The sequence below is a fragment of the Colossoma macropomum genome, unplaced genomic scaffold (genome assembly GCF_904425465.1).
Source record: "Colossoma macropomum unplaced genomic scaffold, Colossoma_macropomum, whole genome shotgun sequence".
NCBI classification, from domain to species: Eukaryota; Metazoa; Chordata; class Actinopteri; order Characiformes; family Serrasalmidae; genus Colossoma; species Colossoma macropomum.
Window position 1 is genome coordinate 1976067 of NW_023494793.1, and position 18081 is coordinate 1994147.

At 40.4% G+C, this 18081-nt stretch overlaps 1 protein-coding gene across 1 annotated transcript; it reads right to left on the reverse strand.

Annotated features, from left to right (window-relative positions):
• Positions 1-4285: 4285 nt before the first annotated feature.
• On the reverse strand, positions 4286-17944 carry bag4 (BCL2 associated athanogene 4). Its single transcript, XM_036578189.1, has 5 exons — positions 16822-17944; positions 13960-14085; positions 13026-13220; positions 11040-11291; positions 4286-6289 (listed from the first exon to the last, which is right to left on the reverse strand). The coding sequence occupies exons 1-5, from the start codon at positions 16954-16956 to the stop codon at positions 5828-5830; spliced, it is 1170 nt and encodes a 389-aa protein (XP_036434082.1). The 5' UTR covers positions 16957-17944; the 3' UTR covers positions 4286-5827.
• Between the last annotated feature and the right edge of the window lie 137 nt (positions 17945-18081).

Below are 18081 nucleotides of genomic sequence, written 5' to 3' on the forward strand. Positions count from 1 at the left end.
GTCCCGACAGCAGTGATACATAATTTTCATATGGATATTTAGATATTTTTAATGCTTTATTTTTGCAAACACACTCATGTGTGGAAAAATAGGCCAAACCCGAAAATATAATGGTTTTTACTGAGGGTTTTGTCTCATTCTGTCTCACATTAAACACTGACTGGCTCTGCATTGTTTTTCAATGCTGAGTGGATCAACACTGACTCCTCTATCCGTAAAAGGCCGTCTGAAAGTTCATCCTCAAAACTTCAGCATTTAAGGAAATCAAAGCGAAAAGCTCTCCCACTCTGACTTACTGCATCTGTTTGTTTAATGATTTGTTGTTTAGACCATTAAAAGCTGTTCTGCCATTTTGGGCTTGGCTTTTTTTTATTGCATTGAAGTGATTTTGAACAGAAGTGATTATCACAAAAACAACATTTGTCATATTTAAAGCTGTCGGCTTGGTTAAATTTCTGCATATTGTTAAAAATGAATAAATAAATAAATAAAAACGGCCAACGCCCCCCTTGAAGTACCAGCTCACGGACTAATAGACTCTATTCCATCTGTTAATGCACACTTTGGGCAAGCCAATGGTCAGTTTCTGACCACAGAGCCACTCTTGGACATTTTGGGGTGGTAGACCTAGCAGTGACACAGTAAAACCCCCAGCAGGGTTGTAGCCAGTCATAGATGTTTCTAATAAAATGTCCAATGGCTGTGGGCAGAAGGAACATCTAGATGAAAGCAAATTACATAAACAATCTAAATAACACAAATATATTAAAAACTTCTTGTTTCTACACACTGTCCATTTTATCAGCTCCACTGACCATATAGTTTCACTCTGCAGTTCTACAATTACAGACTGTAGTCCATCTGTTTCTCTGATACTTTGTTAGCCCCCTTTTACCCTGTTCCTCAGTGGTCAGGACCCCCATGGACCCTCACAGAGCAGGTACTACTTGGGTGGTGGAGCATTCTCAGCACTGCAGTGACACTGACATGGTGGTGGTGTGTTAGTGTGTGTTGTGCTGGTACGAGTAGATCAGACACAGCAGTGCTGCTGGAGTTTTTAAACACTGTGTCCACTCACTGTCCACTCTATTAGACACTCCTACCTTATCAGTCCACCTTGTAGATGTAAAGTCAGACGATAGCTCATCTGCTGCTGCTGCACAGTTTGTGTTGGTCATCCTCTAGTCCTTCATGAGTGGTCACAGGACGCTGCCCACACCCACACCCGCACACACACACACACACACACACACACACACACACACACACACACATATATACATACATACATACATACATTATATATATATATATATATATAAATAAACAGTCCACACCAGTTATTTCAATGTTCAATTTTTTTATTGTGATCAGCCTACCATCATTAGTTGAGGGAAAACAGCCCCCTCTTGTGTTCAAAAACATGCATTACACTGGAAACCTCAGCAAGCAGGTTTTGGTCCTATTTTGTTTTTCATATGTTCTCTATGTACAAGTTATACAAATATACTCTCCTTTTTTTGTAAAGCTTCATCTAATATACAATTTCTGGTTTATATAATGAGATTGTACAGAGGGCGGGGGGCGGGGGGAGAGAACACAGACAACAAATTAATCAGACTTAATCACATGCAGAGAACAATAGTTTTGAAACCTTCAACTTATTGTTACTTCAGTATATTATACTTTATCATCATATACGAAAAGCACCTGCCGATAACATGGCACAATTTATTTTTCCCCTAAAAAAAACATCCTTCGTGACTGGAGGAAGACCTGTTGAATGGTCCAGGGTGAAAGTGACTTTGGTGCAAAGTATTAAATATAGTGGCGTTAAAATTATTATTTTCTTTTTTTTTCTTCAATTTAGGAAGTACTGAAGGTGACCAGTCCTCCCTGTCCATGCTCCCTCAGATTAATTAAATACAAATTGTACATTTTGTTTAAAAAAAGGCCTTTTGTAAACACCGTTTTGAGGCCGACAGATCAGACAGGACGTTGGCTTCACTGATTTCACACTAACACGAAGAGAAACTGTTCAAAAAGCTAACAAACAAAACAAAACAAAACAAAACAAGAGAAAAGAAACAACCCCATAAACAACAAAACAGGAGAAATAAAATGTCCAAGGCTGTGTAAACCTTCGTAAAAAGGCCCGTTAGTATTGCTTCTGGTGTACTAAAATGTGCTGAGTGTGTTCGTGGAGCTTTGGAAGCATAAGGTGGAGCAGCGAGACGAAAACAGAAACAGCTCATAGCGCTGAGGACTTATTTCACAGGGCTGTCGTTAAAGCTACACTATGTAAGCTTTGGGGATTTGGAGACCTCTGTGGTGGAACAGTGTAACTGCACGCAAAACACTTTGTAGTGTGGGTTGTGCTTCAGTCCTCTTCCCCGAGAAGAGAACTCGGTCTAAACTTGGTAAAAGACGCGTCCGAGGATGTGAGTGAATTATTACTATTGTCATCACATCCTCATCAGTATAATATTGATTTTGAGAGGCCTAAACATCGAGCCGGACCTTCTTTTTGAGCCTGTGCGTGTGACGTTAATACATAAACACAAAGACGTACGACGTGGTGTGACTATTTCTCCTAACACAGTCGTAGCAACAAAATCTTACATAGTGCAGCTTTAATTAAGCTTAGTAATAATATAGTCATGAATACAATACTATTAGAATGATGACGAGATTAGCTAACAGGGCTGCACAATGAACCTTTTCCTAATCATTATTGCGAAAATAGCCTTTGTTGATTATGTATGAGGCTACTTTAACCAATCACAGTGTGCCGTGAGCATCCTGACCAATCACAGCTCAATAGGAGTGTCCAGGGTTGTTTTGACAAAGGAGGTGTTTATTGAATCCAACAAAGGCTGGTTAAAACTATGTCGCATTACTGACTCACCAATGCGTTTAATACACGCAGCCTGTACTGCACTCGCAAATATGCAGCACGATAATCACAATAAGAACAATTTAGTCCATTTTGTGCAGCCCAAAAAGTTTAAACTAAGTTCTTGATGACTCAACAGAGTAAGAAAGATCAACAGCCAATGAGATTCATGAAAGCGAACGCACAACAGACTCCAGAGTGGATTTGTTCACGTAAACGATGGCGAAGGTGCCCCAGTCATGCCTTCTGTCATTGCTGCCGTTGGAACGACGCCCACCATGACTGAAAAGCACTCTGTGTTAAAGCTAAGCTGATGAGAAAGCCTCATACGTCATCCACAGCTGACCAGTCAATACCGAGGACAGCCCCTCTCTGGTCACCCATGGAGGAAAAGCTAGTTTAGCCTGTTTTGGAGCCGCACAACATCCCCACCGTTTGATCTGTTTAATACCTCAGCTTTAAAATGCTTATTGATCGTCTCGCTCTTTCACGTTCTCTCAAATCGTCGTCTCCTGATTACCTGTCAATCAAACGGTGCATCCTGCTTCTTTAAGTATGCAATGTTCAAAGAAGGCAATGTTTGAGCGCCCCCTAATGAGGCAACGGGCTGGAGGACTGCAGGGTTTCTCACTGAGCCAGATGAAGTGACAGTTCAGCCAAACAGTCTCACGGTACACGTCCACTTGCACTTTTCCTCACCACATTCCGTCGCACTGGACTTCTCTGCTGGCCGCTGGTGGCCGTTTCTATATCGTTATGCAAGAGTAACCCTATCGTTTACACAAGATAGGGTTAACTAGCTTTTTCAAGCTCACTATTACGGTAGTTAACTTACCAGGTGAAGCTCTGTATGATTAAATTTTAACTTCTTGCTCGAACCGCATGAACTTTATCCAATCAAGCATCATCCCTCCTAATCTTCAGTCAAAAGTTCTGTATAAAAGCAGATGTTTTCATCATTATATAAGACCGTCATTCAAAGGCAAGAAAGACGGCTGTAGTTTCCGCTCTCTACTCTCGAAGAAAGTTATGTTTGTCGTCTGTGATGAAGATCAGGCCTCCATTGCCTGATTGGATAAACGCATTACGGTGGGCGAATTCATTTGCATGCAGTTGAAACCAGCTGATCTTTTTCGCTGGGCTCGCCAGTGAAATGAACAGGATGCGGCGGGGCGAAGCTGCAAGTGGACACGTACCGTCACCTCTTAAATGGGCACAGTTCAAACACTGAGATGTAATCAGAGTCACTCAGAGTGGTTTGGTGTGAAATGGTTCAGATGCCTTTACAGTGGTGGTGATAGGAACCAGGGGTCGCCATGACTACAACACAAATACAGACATTTTATTTACTATCCAGAACCACCAGTGAACCTACACGAGTCTTCTGAGCTTTTAAATATGTTGATGATGGGAAAATAGTGGAAAATCTGTGAAGAAAAAAAAAGTTTCAAGAATTCTGACTCGGTAAGTTTCTCTAAAACAGAGCGTTTCACACCAAACCACTCTGAATGACTCTGTTTACATCTTAACTATCTAATTATGCGCATATTTAGTGGAAGTTGTGGTGTGAACACTTTCAGATGTAAGCTACAGACACTGCGGGCACCCACTCATCCTGAAAGTGGTCTAACTAACACAGCCTAATATTGGCACTAAGTATAGTGAAATATTTTATTTTATATTTATATTCCCGATGAGGACGTGGCGCTGATGTTTTGTGTGTTGGTATAATTAGACACAGAGCTGACCTTTCCTCGTTCATCAACTAAGGCAGGGATGGGGAACTGAGGGCTGCAGTCCAGCAGAGTTTGGTCATTTCTCCTCTCTCGCACGCCAGCTAAACCTGGTAGTTAACCAGGGAGTAAAATCACACGTGTCTGAGGAGGAAAATCAGCAAACGGTGCAAGAAACCGGCCCTCCAGCACTGGAGCTCCCCACCCCTGAACTAAGCTGTTTCCTATCAACCACAATACTCTGACATGGCAGTGAGTGAGAAAACCATAAAATATGCATGCAAACTACAACATACGAGTGTGATGGGTTTGTTCAGTGTAGCTTTGTTGTGACTACATGACTCAGTGGACACTGTTGATACCGCTAACAACTGTTTAGCCAAGTTAAATGTACATTAAATGATCAAATAAACTGTAGACAGACATCAAACTGACACTACAGTTAAGTGAACTGAGCTCTTGTTTATGGCACGGAGTACGGTAGCGTTTGCTTTTTAACGGACAGCTGTAAAAACCTGTTTACCTGCAAGAAACAAATAGACAAAAACTAACAGGGCCAGTTTTCCAGACTTAGACTAAGCCTAAAAATTGGATGCAGTATTGATTCAATAAAGTACATCTACTTATCCTAAGAGTTTCAATGGTGAATCACCACCTGGATTACGACTCGGCCTAAGACTAGGCTTAATCCATGTCTCGAAGTGTGTTTAACAAAGCAGGAGTTTTGAATTAACTGGGTAACTTAAGCCAGAAGTTTATGATCGTCTAATAGGACTGACCCTTAGCTCTTTTCCTAGTGGACAGGCTTGACTAAAGGAATACACCAGCATTTTCAACAGTAACAAGGATAATAATAATTTCCCAATAATAAAATCCATTTCCCTCCACTTAGCAAAACAGAAGTCAATGTTTCTGTTCTTCTACCAGGTCCAAATTGTCAAAAAAACCATCCACAGTAATTGGCTGAATGCGCTGGATGGCGATTAAGCTGGAAATGGTGACAAATTCCTTTAGACCTGGTTAAACGAACACAAAGTCCTGCTTTGTGAAACAGAAACTGGTTTACAGAAACGTACTGGCAACTCAGAGAAAACGAACCTACACCCGATCTCAAATAAACAAACAAAACCCAAACCAAAAACGATATAAGTGCCAATCGAACCCTCCACCTCTGAACCTTTATGATGTGGCACTAGGACTAGAAGGCCTTCTTCTCCAGGCGGTCCAGGATGGCCTGGATCCTCTGCACAGCCTCCTTCCGAGCGTGCCGGACACTGTCCTGGCCGTTGGTTTCCACAGAGTCCAGCTCCAGCAGCTCTTTGGTCAGCAGCTCCTCCAGGCAGCGGTAGCTTTTGTCCGTCTTTTTGCCCACAAACTCGTCCACGTCCTCCTGGAGCAGCTGGACTCTGGCCAGGACCTGCTGGACTCGAGCCAGGCTGGGGTTATCGATGGGCGTGGCAGGGGCGGAGCCTGCCAGGGGCGGGTCGTTCGGAGCTGGTTTAGGTTCAGCACCACCCTTCGCTCTGTTGTACATCTGAGGAGGAGCGCTGAACTCAGCAGGTTTGTTCTGGCCAGGGTTCGGGGTGTTCGGCCGAGGTTTGGGGCCCGCGGGCTGGTTTCGGGGATGCAGGTGAGGTGGACCGGGATACGGAGGTTCCTGCTTGAAGATCAAAGGTAGCACAGTTCGTGTTAGTGATTAATTTAATACAGGGGACGGCATTTGAGCTACTTTTCTGTCCCAACATCATATATTACTGCTATTAGCTGTTATTCCTTATGAAAATATATACATCCTGATCAATAGGAAGCAGAGGTTTAGCATTTGTCTACTGTGTGATGTCAGCGTGAGAGTAAAGCTCGGACGAGTATATCGTCACAATGACAACAGCTCTGACCAACTTGACTCAGATACAACCCACCATTTTTGAATCGTTTAAGGAACCCCCTGTTTAAGCTCAAGCAGGCTTGAGTGCCATCAGGCATCAAAGAAAACTACAAAATTATAGTTACTCAAATTATAAAATTTGAATTCTTTAGGTACCAAATAATTTGCAGTCTATTTCTCACACCCTATAGCACTTCTTGTTTTTACAAGAGTCTCTTTTTCACCTAGGGGTCAAATTGACCCAACAGGCTGTGATTTTTGGACGATTTTATCATTAAAAATATTTAATTCCTTAATATTCCATGTATTCCTTAAATATCTTGTTTGTGTGCCTCATATTTGAAGGTCACAGCTTCGGGAAAAAAAATAACATTTTTGTACCACCAGCTGAAATCATCATAAAGGGGGTCTAAATGACTTTGTGCTTCCTATGGAATTCCTACGGAATTTTTTATACAATTTTGTTAACAACAATATTTTATTTCTTAATATTCCATGGATTAATCCAAAATGGTTTTGACTGTCAGTTTCATATTTTATTTGTGGGGGGAAAGAATAAATAAATTATATAGATACATAAATAGATATAGATCGATGCAGATATATGAATGAACAAATGATGACTAACTGACTTGAGCCGAGCTAATATTTAGCTAGCTAGCAAAGTTCTGCTGCATTACCGTGAGAAACCGATTAAGAGACTGAGATTAAATGAACGACCAAAACAACAAAAAAAAACCACAACTAGATATTGATTATTCATCAGTTAGTCCTTGCGGTGCCTCTTGCTGAGTCAGCTAAGGGAAAAGTTTGAAAACATTTCAATACTATACTGATGTTCATGTTTCCTTTACTGTACATGGGAAGTGACCAAATAAACATGCATCAAAACATTTGTGTACCATTATTGTATTAAATAATTTAATAGGAATAAGAACCCCCCACACAGCCCCCTCCCATGGACAATAATATAGACTATTGGGATTTTTTCAAATAGTAACAAATACTAGTACACATATCCATGTTTACCACACTCAAGGGAGAATTCCACCAAAATATCAGGATATCTCAGTGGTTGAGCTGTAAACAAAGTTGTTCAGAGGGGTCTGATGTGAAATGTTTTGCTGTAGAGACACTTATTGAGGTAAAACAACACTAGCAATTAATTTACTTGTGCTCCACCCACTGCTGCATGGTGAGTGGTTTAGAGGAGGGGCAAAAGTCACATTTTAATGAGAGAAAACAAGAATTTTGTCTTTTAAAAGACACATCATGCCTAATAAAGCCACATACATGAATTAACTGTTTTGATTTCAAGGTCAACTCAAACCACCATGTGACTCTGTTTTGTAACTGAGTAAACTGTAGGCTGAGAGTTGAATGTCCTGCGCAAGTAAATGTGAAAAGTCTCTGAGTGTAAGAATGGTGGAGCTCAGCTCTATTATATAACCAGCTTTAGGACGTCACAGACGGTCACTAAGGGTCAGCTGGTATGTGCTTTCTCTAAGCTGGAGTTCCCTTAAGCTCTGCCGATGTGTGAGAGTAAAAGAAAGGCATGAAAGACTGGGATGACCTCTGCTGGAGAACAGCACCCTATCTGACCCGAGTTATCTTTAGCCTGTCCACACGTTTCGATGAGCGTGTCTACTGGAGTCACGATGTCTGCTGCTTGAAAGTTGAACAACATGAACAGACACGAACAACATGCTTCAAACCCGAGCTTAACACACACTGATATGGGTAAATACACCGATCAGGCATAACATTCTGACCACCTCCTTGTATCCATGCTCATTGTCCATTTTATCAGCTCAACTTACTATATAGGTGCACTTTGTAGTTCTACAGTTACAGACTGTAGTCCATCTGTTTCTCTGATACTTTGTTAGCCCCCTTTTACCCTGTTCTTCAGTGGTCAGGACCCCCATGGACCCTCACAGAGCAGGTACTATTTGGGTGGTGGATCATTCTCAGCACTGCAGTAACACTGACGTGGTGGTGGTGTGTTAGTGTGTGTTATGCTGGTCTGAGTGGATCAGACACAGCAGTGCTGCTGGAGTTTTTAAACACTGTGTCCACTCACTGTCCATTCTATTAGACTCTCCTACCTTGTCGGTCCACCTTGTAGATGTAAAGTCAGAGACGATAGCTCATCTGCTGCTGCACAGTTTGTGTTGGTCGTCCTCTAGTCCTTCATCAGTGGTCACAGGACGCTGCCCACAGGACGCTGTTGGCTGGATATTTTTGGTTGGTGGACTATTCTCAGTCCAGCAGTGACACTGAGGTGTTTAAAAACTCCAGCAGCACTGCTGTGTCTGATCCACTCAGACCAGCGCAACACACACTAACACACCACCACCATGTCAGTGTTACTGCAGTGCTGAGAATGATCCACCACCTAAATAGTACCTGCTCTGTGAGGGTCCATGGGACCACTGAAGAACAGGGTAAAAGGGGGCTAACAAAGTATGCAGAGAAACAGATGGACTACAGTCTGTAACTGTAGAACTACAAAGTGCACCTATATAGTAAGTGGAGCTGATAAAATGGACAATGAGCGTAGAAACAAAGAGGTGGTCATAATGTTATGCCTGATCGGTGTATTGTAGACAGACTTGTGACGATACAGTGGTTGTTCCATTTATTTCAATATTTATGAACTGACTTTTACACAGATCGTGCGTATTGCATACTGATACTGCATTTGAGCCTGAGACTGTCATATTTATAACATTTTGCCCATATAAACGTACTCCAGCAGTCAGAGTTGTGCTCTTTATTTATTACTATATGCATAGAGGGCTGTGATATTACGTGAGTGTGCTTTATTAATTGTATACTCTTTGTTAGTTGAGTAGTCCAGCTAGTTCCACTTTCACAGAGTCTTCTAGGCAGTCAGAGCAACTTATGTTGGCCTACTGGATTAGCGCTTAGTCAATGCGCCTGTAGTGCTGCTTCTTGCTGCAGCGCTGTTAAGAAATTAAACAAATTTTACTGTGATGATCTAGAACCTGACTGATATACATATATGTCTGTAAGGGTCTACAATGAGTCTCCTCACTGCAGAGATGGTAATGAGCTCCTGCTGTCTGAACTGAGCTGAGTCACATCACTACATCACCTCTCTGGTTAATTCACACTGTGCAATATATCATAACCTGCTACTGTAATGACTCTCACTGCGCACTTTGGACTGTAAATACTGCTGATATTCCTAGTTATGTTTATACCCGTTGTGTTATAAACTACCTCAAACCACTTAGTGCAACACCTGTTCTCTTGTAAAGACAACACATCTTAAATGCTCTGTAAATATCCAAAAACTTTTATTTCTACTCTCTCATACTTATTTATACTTTATAACTTGCCTATATTTCTATGTAATATCGGCAATTTTATGTGCAATTATGTCTTGCTATTGTAACACTAATTTCCCTTCATATATGTGTGTGTGTGTGTGTGTGTGTGTATATATATATATGACTGTCAGTGGAAGATGGCTCCCTTCAGTCTGAGAGGAGATGAGACCCCTGAGCAGAAAGCGTTCTGCGTTCTCCACATCAATAAGAGTGAATCGGTCATAACTGTGCAGAGTGATTTTCATGGGCAGTGAAGCTCCAACAGCTCAGAGTGTTCGTCGTTGGTTCCACAACACTGGATGATCTCCGAAATCGCACTGAAAGAGCCGTGAGTGCAGCGACACCCGACATGCTCAATCCAGTATGGGATGAGTTTGACTATGGTGTTGATGTTGTCTGTACAGCTGGAGGAGGTTCATACTGAGACCTTGTACAATTACATAATAAACTTTATGCTAATTTAAACCATTTACAGTTCACTGCATTGATCTGTAACGATTTACAAGGGAAATGAATCATTTTGAAATCAGATGAATCTTTTTGAATCATCTTGTATTGTCACAATGACAACAGCTTTGACCAACGACATTACAGTCAGACTCAAATACAACCCATCATTACCATAGCATTTGAGGACCCCCTGTTTAAGCTCATACAGTTCTGAGTGCCATCAAGCATCTAAGAAAACTACAAAATTACAGTCATTCAAATTATAAAATGTATAAAAACCCTACAGCCCTTTTTTTTTCCAAACAAGAGTCTCTTTTTTAACCTAAAATGCATAAAAGGGGGTCAAATTGACCCAATAGGCTGTGATTTTTGAAATATTTGATCACTGAAAACATTTAATTCTGCAATATTCAATTTATTCATAAAAAATCTTGTTTGTGATCCCATATTCCAAGTTCATAGCTTTAGGAAAAAAATCACATTTTCCTATCACCAAAAGCCAAAGTTGTCATAAAGGGGGTCTAAGTGACCAAGTGACTATTCCCTGACATTTCATGGATTAATTCAAAATGGTTGTGACTAACAATTTCATATTTTTTTGTGTGGGGGAAAAAACTAATTATATAGACAGATAAACCGATATAGATAGATAATCACAAACATAAACGCACCCTTAGCTGATCAAGAATGCCATGAGTGATTGGACAGATAGGTACCTTGTGTTCGTACGGAGGCGGAGCCGGACCCTGCCAGGGTGGAGGATGCGGAGGCCGTACATGGTTAGCATGGTTAGCGTACGGCCCGTGAGCTGGCTGGGTGCCAGACGGCCACTGCTGCTGAGGGGGTGTCGGTCCGTACCCGCCCGAATGGGGCCAGGCTTCAGGCTGGGGCCGCTGGGCGGGATACGGGGCGTTAGGTGGGCACCCGTCTCCATAGTGTGGGTACGAACTGGGCGGATATCCAGGACCCTGAGAGAGTGAAAAGCAGGAGAAATACATAAAGACAAATTAGGGCATACACTGAAAACCTGAAAAAATGAACGCTGGAAAAGTAAACCTGTACGGCCGATACGCCCCTCGCTCTCTTCCCAGTGTCTCTTGTGTACAGTCCTTCATGGAAACCACTGTCAATGAGCAGAGCTATCCACATGGGTGCAGCTAATTCTAATGAATTTAATTTTGTATTGTTCAGAGTCATCTTATTTGGGTAACCATGTGACAAATTAGGATTTATACACAAACTTGACCATTTTTTCACATTGTTTTTCCATGTTGCCCAGCGCATAGTTTATTTGTGTGAACTATATGTTCAGGAAAATTGACAATGCGTTAACTTGCTTACACACTCACTCAATATCTACATGATTTAATGTTACACTTGCAGAAATAGCTACAGTTTTAATTGTGCTTCACTTGCAAAGTTAAAAAAAAAAAAGAACAGACTTCACTTTGTTCTCAGAGGCCATTTCAAACTACCTATTTGCCCTGATAAACGAGAGCTGAGACATGTTTATGGCAGATGGTTTGCTGATTATTTTTTTTAATGGCAAACCGCCACCCACCCTACCCCCCCCCCTTTGCTTTCTTCCCAGTGTCTCTTGTGTACAGTCTTTCATGGAAGCCACTGTCAATTAGCAGAACTACCCATATGGGTGCAGCTAATTTTGATAGATCTGATTCTGTATCGTTCAGAGTCGTCTTATTTGGGCAACTGTGTGAAAAATAAACATGCTAAATGGCTAAACTGGGTTTTTTAGGGAGTAATGTAGTTATGCCACATGAGTTAATTGTTGTCAAATGAAAGAGACATAATTAAGTGCAGTTCATTTGAACCTGTGGTTGTACTACACTGTGATTAATCTAGTGAGAAAGAACATAAATCACACAAAGTACTCAGTTTAGCTCTTTACTTTCTTTAAACCCCTCCCCCCTACTGTAAGTAAAAAGCCATTCCCTGAATCCATTTTTTGGAATTATCTTTAGAAATGTACTTTTTTAACACAGTTTTTTTTTACCTTGTTTTTCCATGTTGACAAATAAGACAAATGCACAGCCTTCACCTTTTCCTCTGAATCAATTCAAATTACCTATCTGGCCTGATGAACGAGAGCCGAGACATGTTTTTACTGGTGTTTTTTTTATTTTATTTTATTTTTTTTTTAAACGAGGTCAAAGTCATTTTCAGTCTGAATGTTCCAAAATGCACACCATACCATAGAGGCTGCTTTTTGTACAGGCACAATATCTGTCTGCAGCACTGAGTATGTTCAACAGCTTTGGTCTTTAGCCTTACTTTGCACAAGGACATGCTAATTTGCTTTTGTTTTGAAATAAACATTGTATTTATCTGAGCCACAATGTGTTGGACTTAAAATCTGCATCGTTACACCACTAATTTTATCCGTTACATTATTTTTAAATTGGAATAAACAAAGACAGATCTCAGGACGCCTCAAGCACAAACACCGCTCACAGCTGTGGTCAAACAGCAACAAACATCATTATGTAAACAGACCAAGACATATTTTACATAATGAGAGAACTGTCAGTTATGAATCCCGGATGAATGACATGCTTACAAACATTATTTTCATATGGATCGGGCTGCTTTACATTTGAACCAAATTTAAAACCACCTTCAAACTGTTCTATAATAAGGTGCCATTGAGTCAGTTAAACAGTATGTTGAATATGTGCACCTACCCCTTGGCAGTGTGGCACAGAATAAGGAGGCTGAGAGGAATTCCCGGTGGTCCGATCGGGGCAAGGCTGATTGTGATACTGGGGTGGTTGCCTTGGAGGAATCTGCTCACTGCAGTAGAACGGATTGGAAGGGTGCATCATGTTTGCCGAGTACTGTCCAGGATTGTACACCCCGTTGGGATAGCCTGACATCGCCTGGAAAAGGTCACAGCACAGTTAGGCTTTCAGCTAAAGCCCTTCTGGAGCTGGATTAGTTTCACCAGAGGAGCTTATATAATTTAACCAATTAGTGTGTGTAGTTTTTAAAGTCTGACAGTAATAACTGTGGAGTGATTTTAATCCAGTATGAATCTGCAGTGTGTGTAGTTTTACAGTCTGATAATAATTGTGGAGCGATTTTAATCCAGTATGAATCTGCAGTGTGTGTAGTTTTACAGTCTGACAGTAATAACTGTGGAGTGATTTTAATCCAGTATGAATCTGCAGTGTGTGTAGTTTTTACAGTCTGACAGTAATAATTGTGGAGTGATTTTAATCCAGTATGAATCTGCAGTGTGTAGTTTTTACAGTCTGATAGTAATAATTGTGGAGTGATTTTAATCCAGTATGAATCTGCGGTGTGTAGTTTTTACAGTCTGACGGTAATAATTGTGGAGTGATTTTAATCCAGTGTGAATCTGCAGTGTGCATAGTTGTTAGTCTGACAGTAATAACTGTGGAGTGATTTTAACCCAGTATGAATCTAGAGTGTGCACAGTTTTTACAGTCTGACAGTAATAATCCAGATTTTAATCCAGTAGAAATCCAGTTCAGCTCCACTTTATGCTAACAAAATAACAAAACCTTCTGACAGACATGGCCTTTTGATCTGTTGTTATCTTAACTGAGCGTGGGAAAGCTAATATAGCTGGAGTAGAGCTTTATCACACAGTACCTGTGGATTGTACGGCGCTTGTCCATTGACCTCCGCTCCAGATGGGTACGCGTTACCATAGGGTCCAGCTGTATGTGAATGAGGGTACCAATAGTTTGGTGGATAGCCACAATATGGATTTGAATCCTGTGATAAAGCAGTACATTGTTAGAAATGAAGAAGTTCTAAATGGTTCTAAAATATGTTAAACAAGTGGTCACTAATCCCAGTTTAAGATCAAGTTCAACGCAAACCAAAAACATAATTCAGCCTACATCTACTTGATTAACTGGAAATTGTAATGTTAGCCTAGAAGTGGGCAATACTAGAATATTTTATCATAATCATAATAAATTATGCCATGATACGCTTTTTCTGAGTATACTGTGGATATTGTCAGTACTTAAACAACACTACCTGAATGCCTTGAGGTATTTTTGCCATATCGCCCACCCTAACGATAGCCTGACAATTTAAATATACTACAGTAATACTGTTAAAACTTAACAATAAGTAACAGATCCCATATGTAATGCTGGGCGATATACTGTCTATACCAGTATACCAATATAATTGTCACACAACAATAGTGATCTTTATATAAATTTAATATGGATCAATGCTGTTGTAATACATGCAGAATGTGGTTTGACATTGTCTTGCTGAAATAATCAAGGCCTTCCCTGAAAAAGACATTGTCTGGATGGCAGCATATGTTGCCAAAACATGTATATATCATTCAGCATTAATGGCGCCTTCACAGATGTGCACGTCACCCATGCCATGTGCTCTAATACCCCCCTATACCATCATGAATACTGGCTTTAGGACTGTGCACTGATAACAAGCTAAGTGGCCTTCAGCCCGCAGGACACAGTGACCATGATTTCCAAATAGAATTTCAAATGTTGATTTGTCGGACCACAGGACACTTTTCCACTTCCCCTCAGTCCATTTTAAATGAGCTCAGGCCCAGAGAAGGTGGCAGCATTTCTGAATCCTGTTTATATACAGTTTCTTCTTTGTGTTTTAGAGTTTTAACTTGCATTTGTGGATGCAGTGACCCACAGTTTTCACAGACAGTGGTTTTCAGAAGTGTTTCTGAGCCCATGCAGTGATTTCCACTACAGAATCATGTCTGTTTTTAATGCAGTGCTGTCTGAGGGCCCAAAGATCACGGCCAGCAAATACTGGTTCTTGGCTTTGTCCCTTACATACAGAGATTTCTCCAGATTCTCTGAATATTTTAATGATATTACATAGCGTAGATGATGAAAAGCAAAAGTTCTTTGCTGTTTTCTTTGCACTATTTGATCATGCAGTCTTTCACAGTGGTTTACTTCTGAAAGACTCAGCCTCTCTGAGATGCTTTTTATACCCAACCATGTTACTGACCTGTTGCCAATTAACCACCAGGTGTTTTTTTAGCATTACACAACTTTACAAGCCTTTTGTTGCCTCTGTCACAACTGTTTTGGAACGTGTTGTTGGCATCAAATTTAAAATGGGCATTTATTTTTCAGCATTTGATTTGTTGTCTCTGTACTATTTCCAATGAAATATTGGGTTTAAATGATTTGCACATCTTTGCATTTTGTTTTTATTTACATTTTTCCCAGCGTCCCAACTTTTTTGGAAATGGGGTTGTAAATCACTGCTGTTGGAACAAAACCTTGCATCTCCATTTTTGCCGTTTTTCTGTTTTTGACATAATTTGAAAATGCCTTTTGTCCTTTACATTGTGTGCAAATTTTACAAAGAATCGACCAAAAGAAACAGCCCAAAATTACTTGGAAAAACGTCTGGTTCCATTGACTTACATTAAAAGTAAAGTATGTTTTTCTCTCTCCTGTAAAGTTACCATTTTACGAGGTTTTCTTCCAACAGCAGCGATATGATATTATTTTAGACTAGCAATACTCATCTGATACTGAGATATGTGTAGAAAGTATATATTTATATTTCATCAATACATCCAGCCCAGCACCAGCCAACCTGAAAGTGGGGGTTCTTTTTTCTGCTGTTTTTACCTCATCTAAACAAGAAGTTTACAGGTTCTAAGCTCCTAAAGTTTTCATAGGTTATGTAAAAAGCTTGTTTTCTCTAAAACAGTGACCATTTATAGTGACCAAACTATAAATTAAATGAAAGCTGTTGGCTGGTAAACTCTTAAAAAAGGTTCCTTATCAGTTAGTTCTGTTTAGAACCATGAGTTCCATTTGCATTCCTAAACAGCTCTTTCTATGGTGAAAATGGTTCTTCAGACGGACAGAGAACGTGTTTGTTGTATATAGTTCACTACAGAACCTTTTTGAAAATGGTTCTACGTGGCGCCAAAAAGGGCAAAAGGGTTCTGGTACTGTTACAGGGTAAAGCTTCTAACAACAAAAGAACAAACAACACCACGCAAAGAAGCATTTAAGCATGAAATGGTTCTATATAGGACACACGTTTCTAAACAGAACCATTCTCTTTACTACAGAACCATGGAGAACCCTCTCTTTTAAGAGTGTAGAATAACTTAGTTGTGCAATACATTTACAAACACTTTGGAAACTTCAGGAATACAGCCACCTTCGTTATTCAGTGGTAATAAAGCGTCGTTACGTGTTTGTTTAAGTCTCAGCTTTGAGCGCTGAGTGAATGTTTTGAATGTGCTGATAGAAGCTAAGAGCTGTTGTGCTAAAGCTAACTTGCCTGTTCAAACCGACACAGCTCGCTACAGCTTGGGCAGGCAAACTTACCAACAACGTTAATCAGAACATAACATAATTAAGTAACATTCGTCGGTAAAGTCAGTAAAGAATGTTATTTAGCGATATAAAGTCGGTATAGTGCAGCTTAGCTTAGCCTAGCCTAGCCTAGCCTAGCCCCGGCTCCTACCATCGCTCCGCTCCAGCTGCTCTCCGGGTTGTATCCGGGACTCCAGCCCGCTTTAGGCTGCTGCATGTGCCGCTGCTGCTGCAGGAGCCACGCCGCCTCCCCGCTTCTGTCGGCTCCGGCTGAGTCGTAGGCCATCCACCTCTGACAGGACGTTATTATTACTACTACTAATATTATTATTATTATTATTATTAATTTATTTATTTATTATTCACGCCATCGTGTCGGATGTGGCTGCAGTCTGGCTGAAGGTCCGCGCTGCTGCAGCCTGACCTGAGTGATTAAATATTTATTTAAACCTCCAAGCGCGTTTTTACGGAGACCCTAAGGTGACATGGTGATTTTTTTTTAAAAGGCGTGGCCACGAATTAATATATTGAGGCCACGAATTGATATCTCGAGGCCACGACTTGCGATTCTTAACTCGTGGCCTCAGTATATTAATTCGTGTCCTTAATATTGTAGCGTGTTCATAGTGTTTATTTTAGAGTGTTAGTTCTCTAGCATTTATTCTCTGGGTTGTTCTGGCCAGGACTCTTATTGTGAAGGGCTAGCCGCGTGTGTTTCGTAGGGAGGAGGCTTGGAGCAAAATGTGCTGGAGAACTTGTAGAGATCAATTGGCAACTTAGTAATTGATTAGTTGCATGACTTTTATTTATTTGTGGCCTCAATATAGTAATTTGTGGTCTCAGTATAGTAATCTGTGCCCTCAGTATAGTAATGTGTGACCTCAGTATAGTAATTTGTGACCTCAGTATAGTATTTTGTGGCCTCAGTATAGTAATCTGTGCCCTCAGTGTAGTAAATTGTGGCCTCCATATGGTAATTTGTGACCTCAGTATAGTAATTTGTGACTTCAATATAGTAACTAAGCTTAATATATTAATATATTAATCACCATGTCACCTTACAGGCTCTGTACATTTTTTATATAAATCTATCTATCAAAAATAACTATTTAGTCAAGATCTGTATTAAAATTTCTCTCGTTGGTGAAGATTTTTATCAGTTTAACTACTTGAACATTCACACATAACACAAAGATCCTGCAGACCAAGATGGAAAAAAGCAAACAACTAATCACAAATAGATAAATAACCAATCAGATAAACAGATAAAAGAAGACACAAATTAACAAATCAGAAACAGAGAGGAAAACATCCTAGCCAATCACAGACAGGGATAGACCGCATGCCAATTCACAAAATCTGAAAATTAAAACACATAAAATATAAGGTAAAATAAAAGAAGAATAAACAG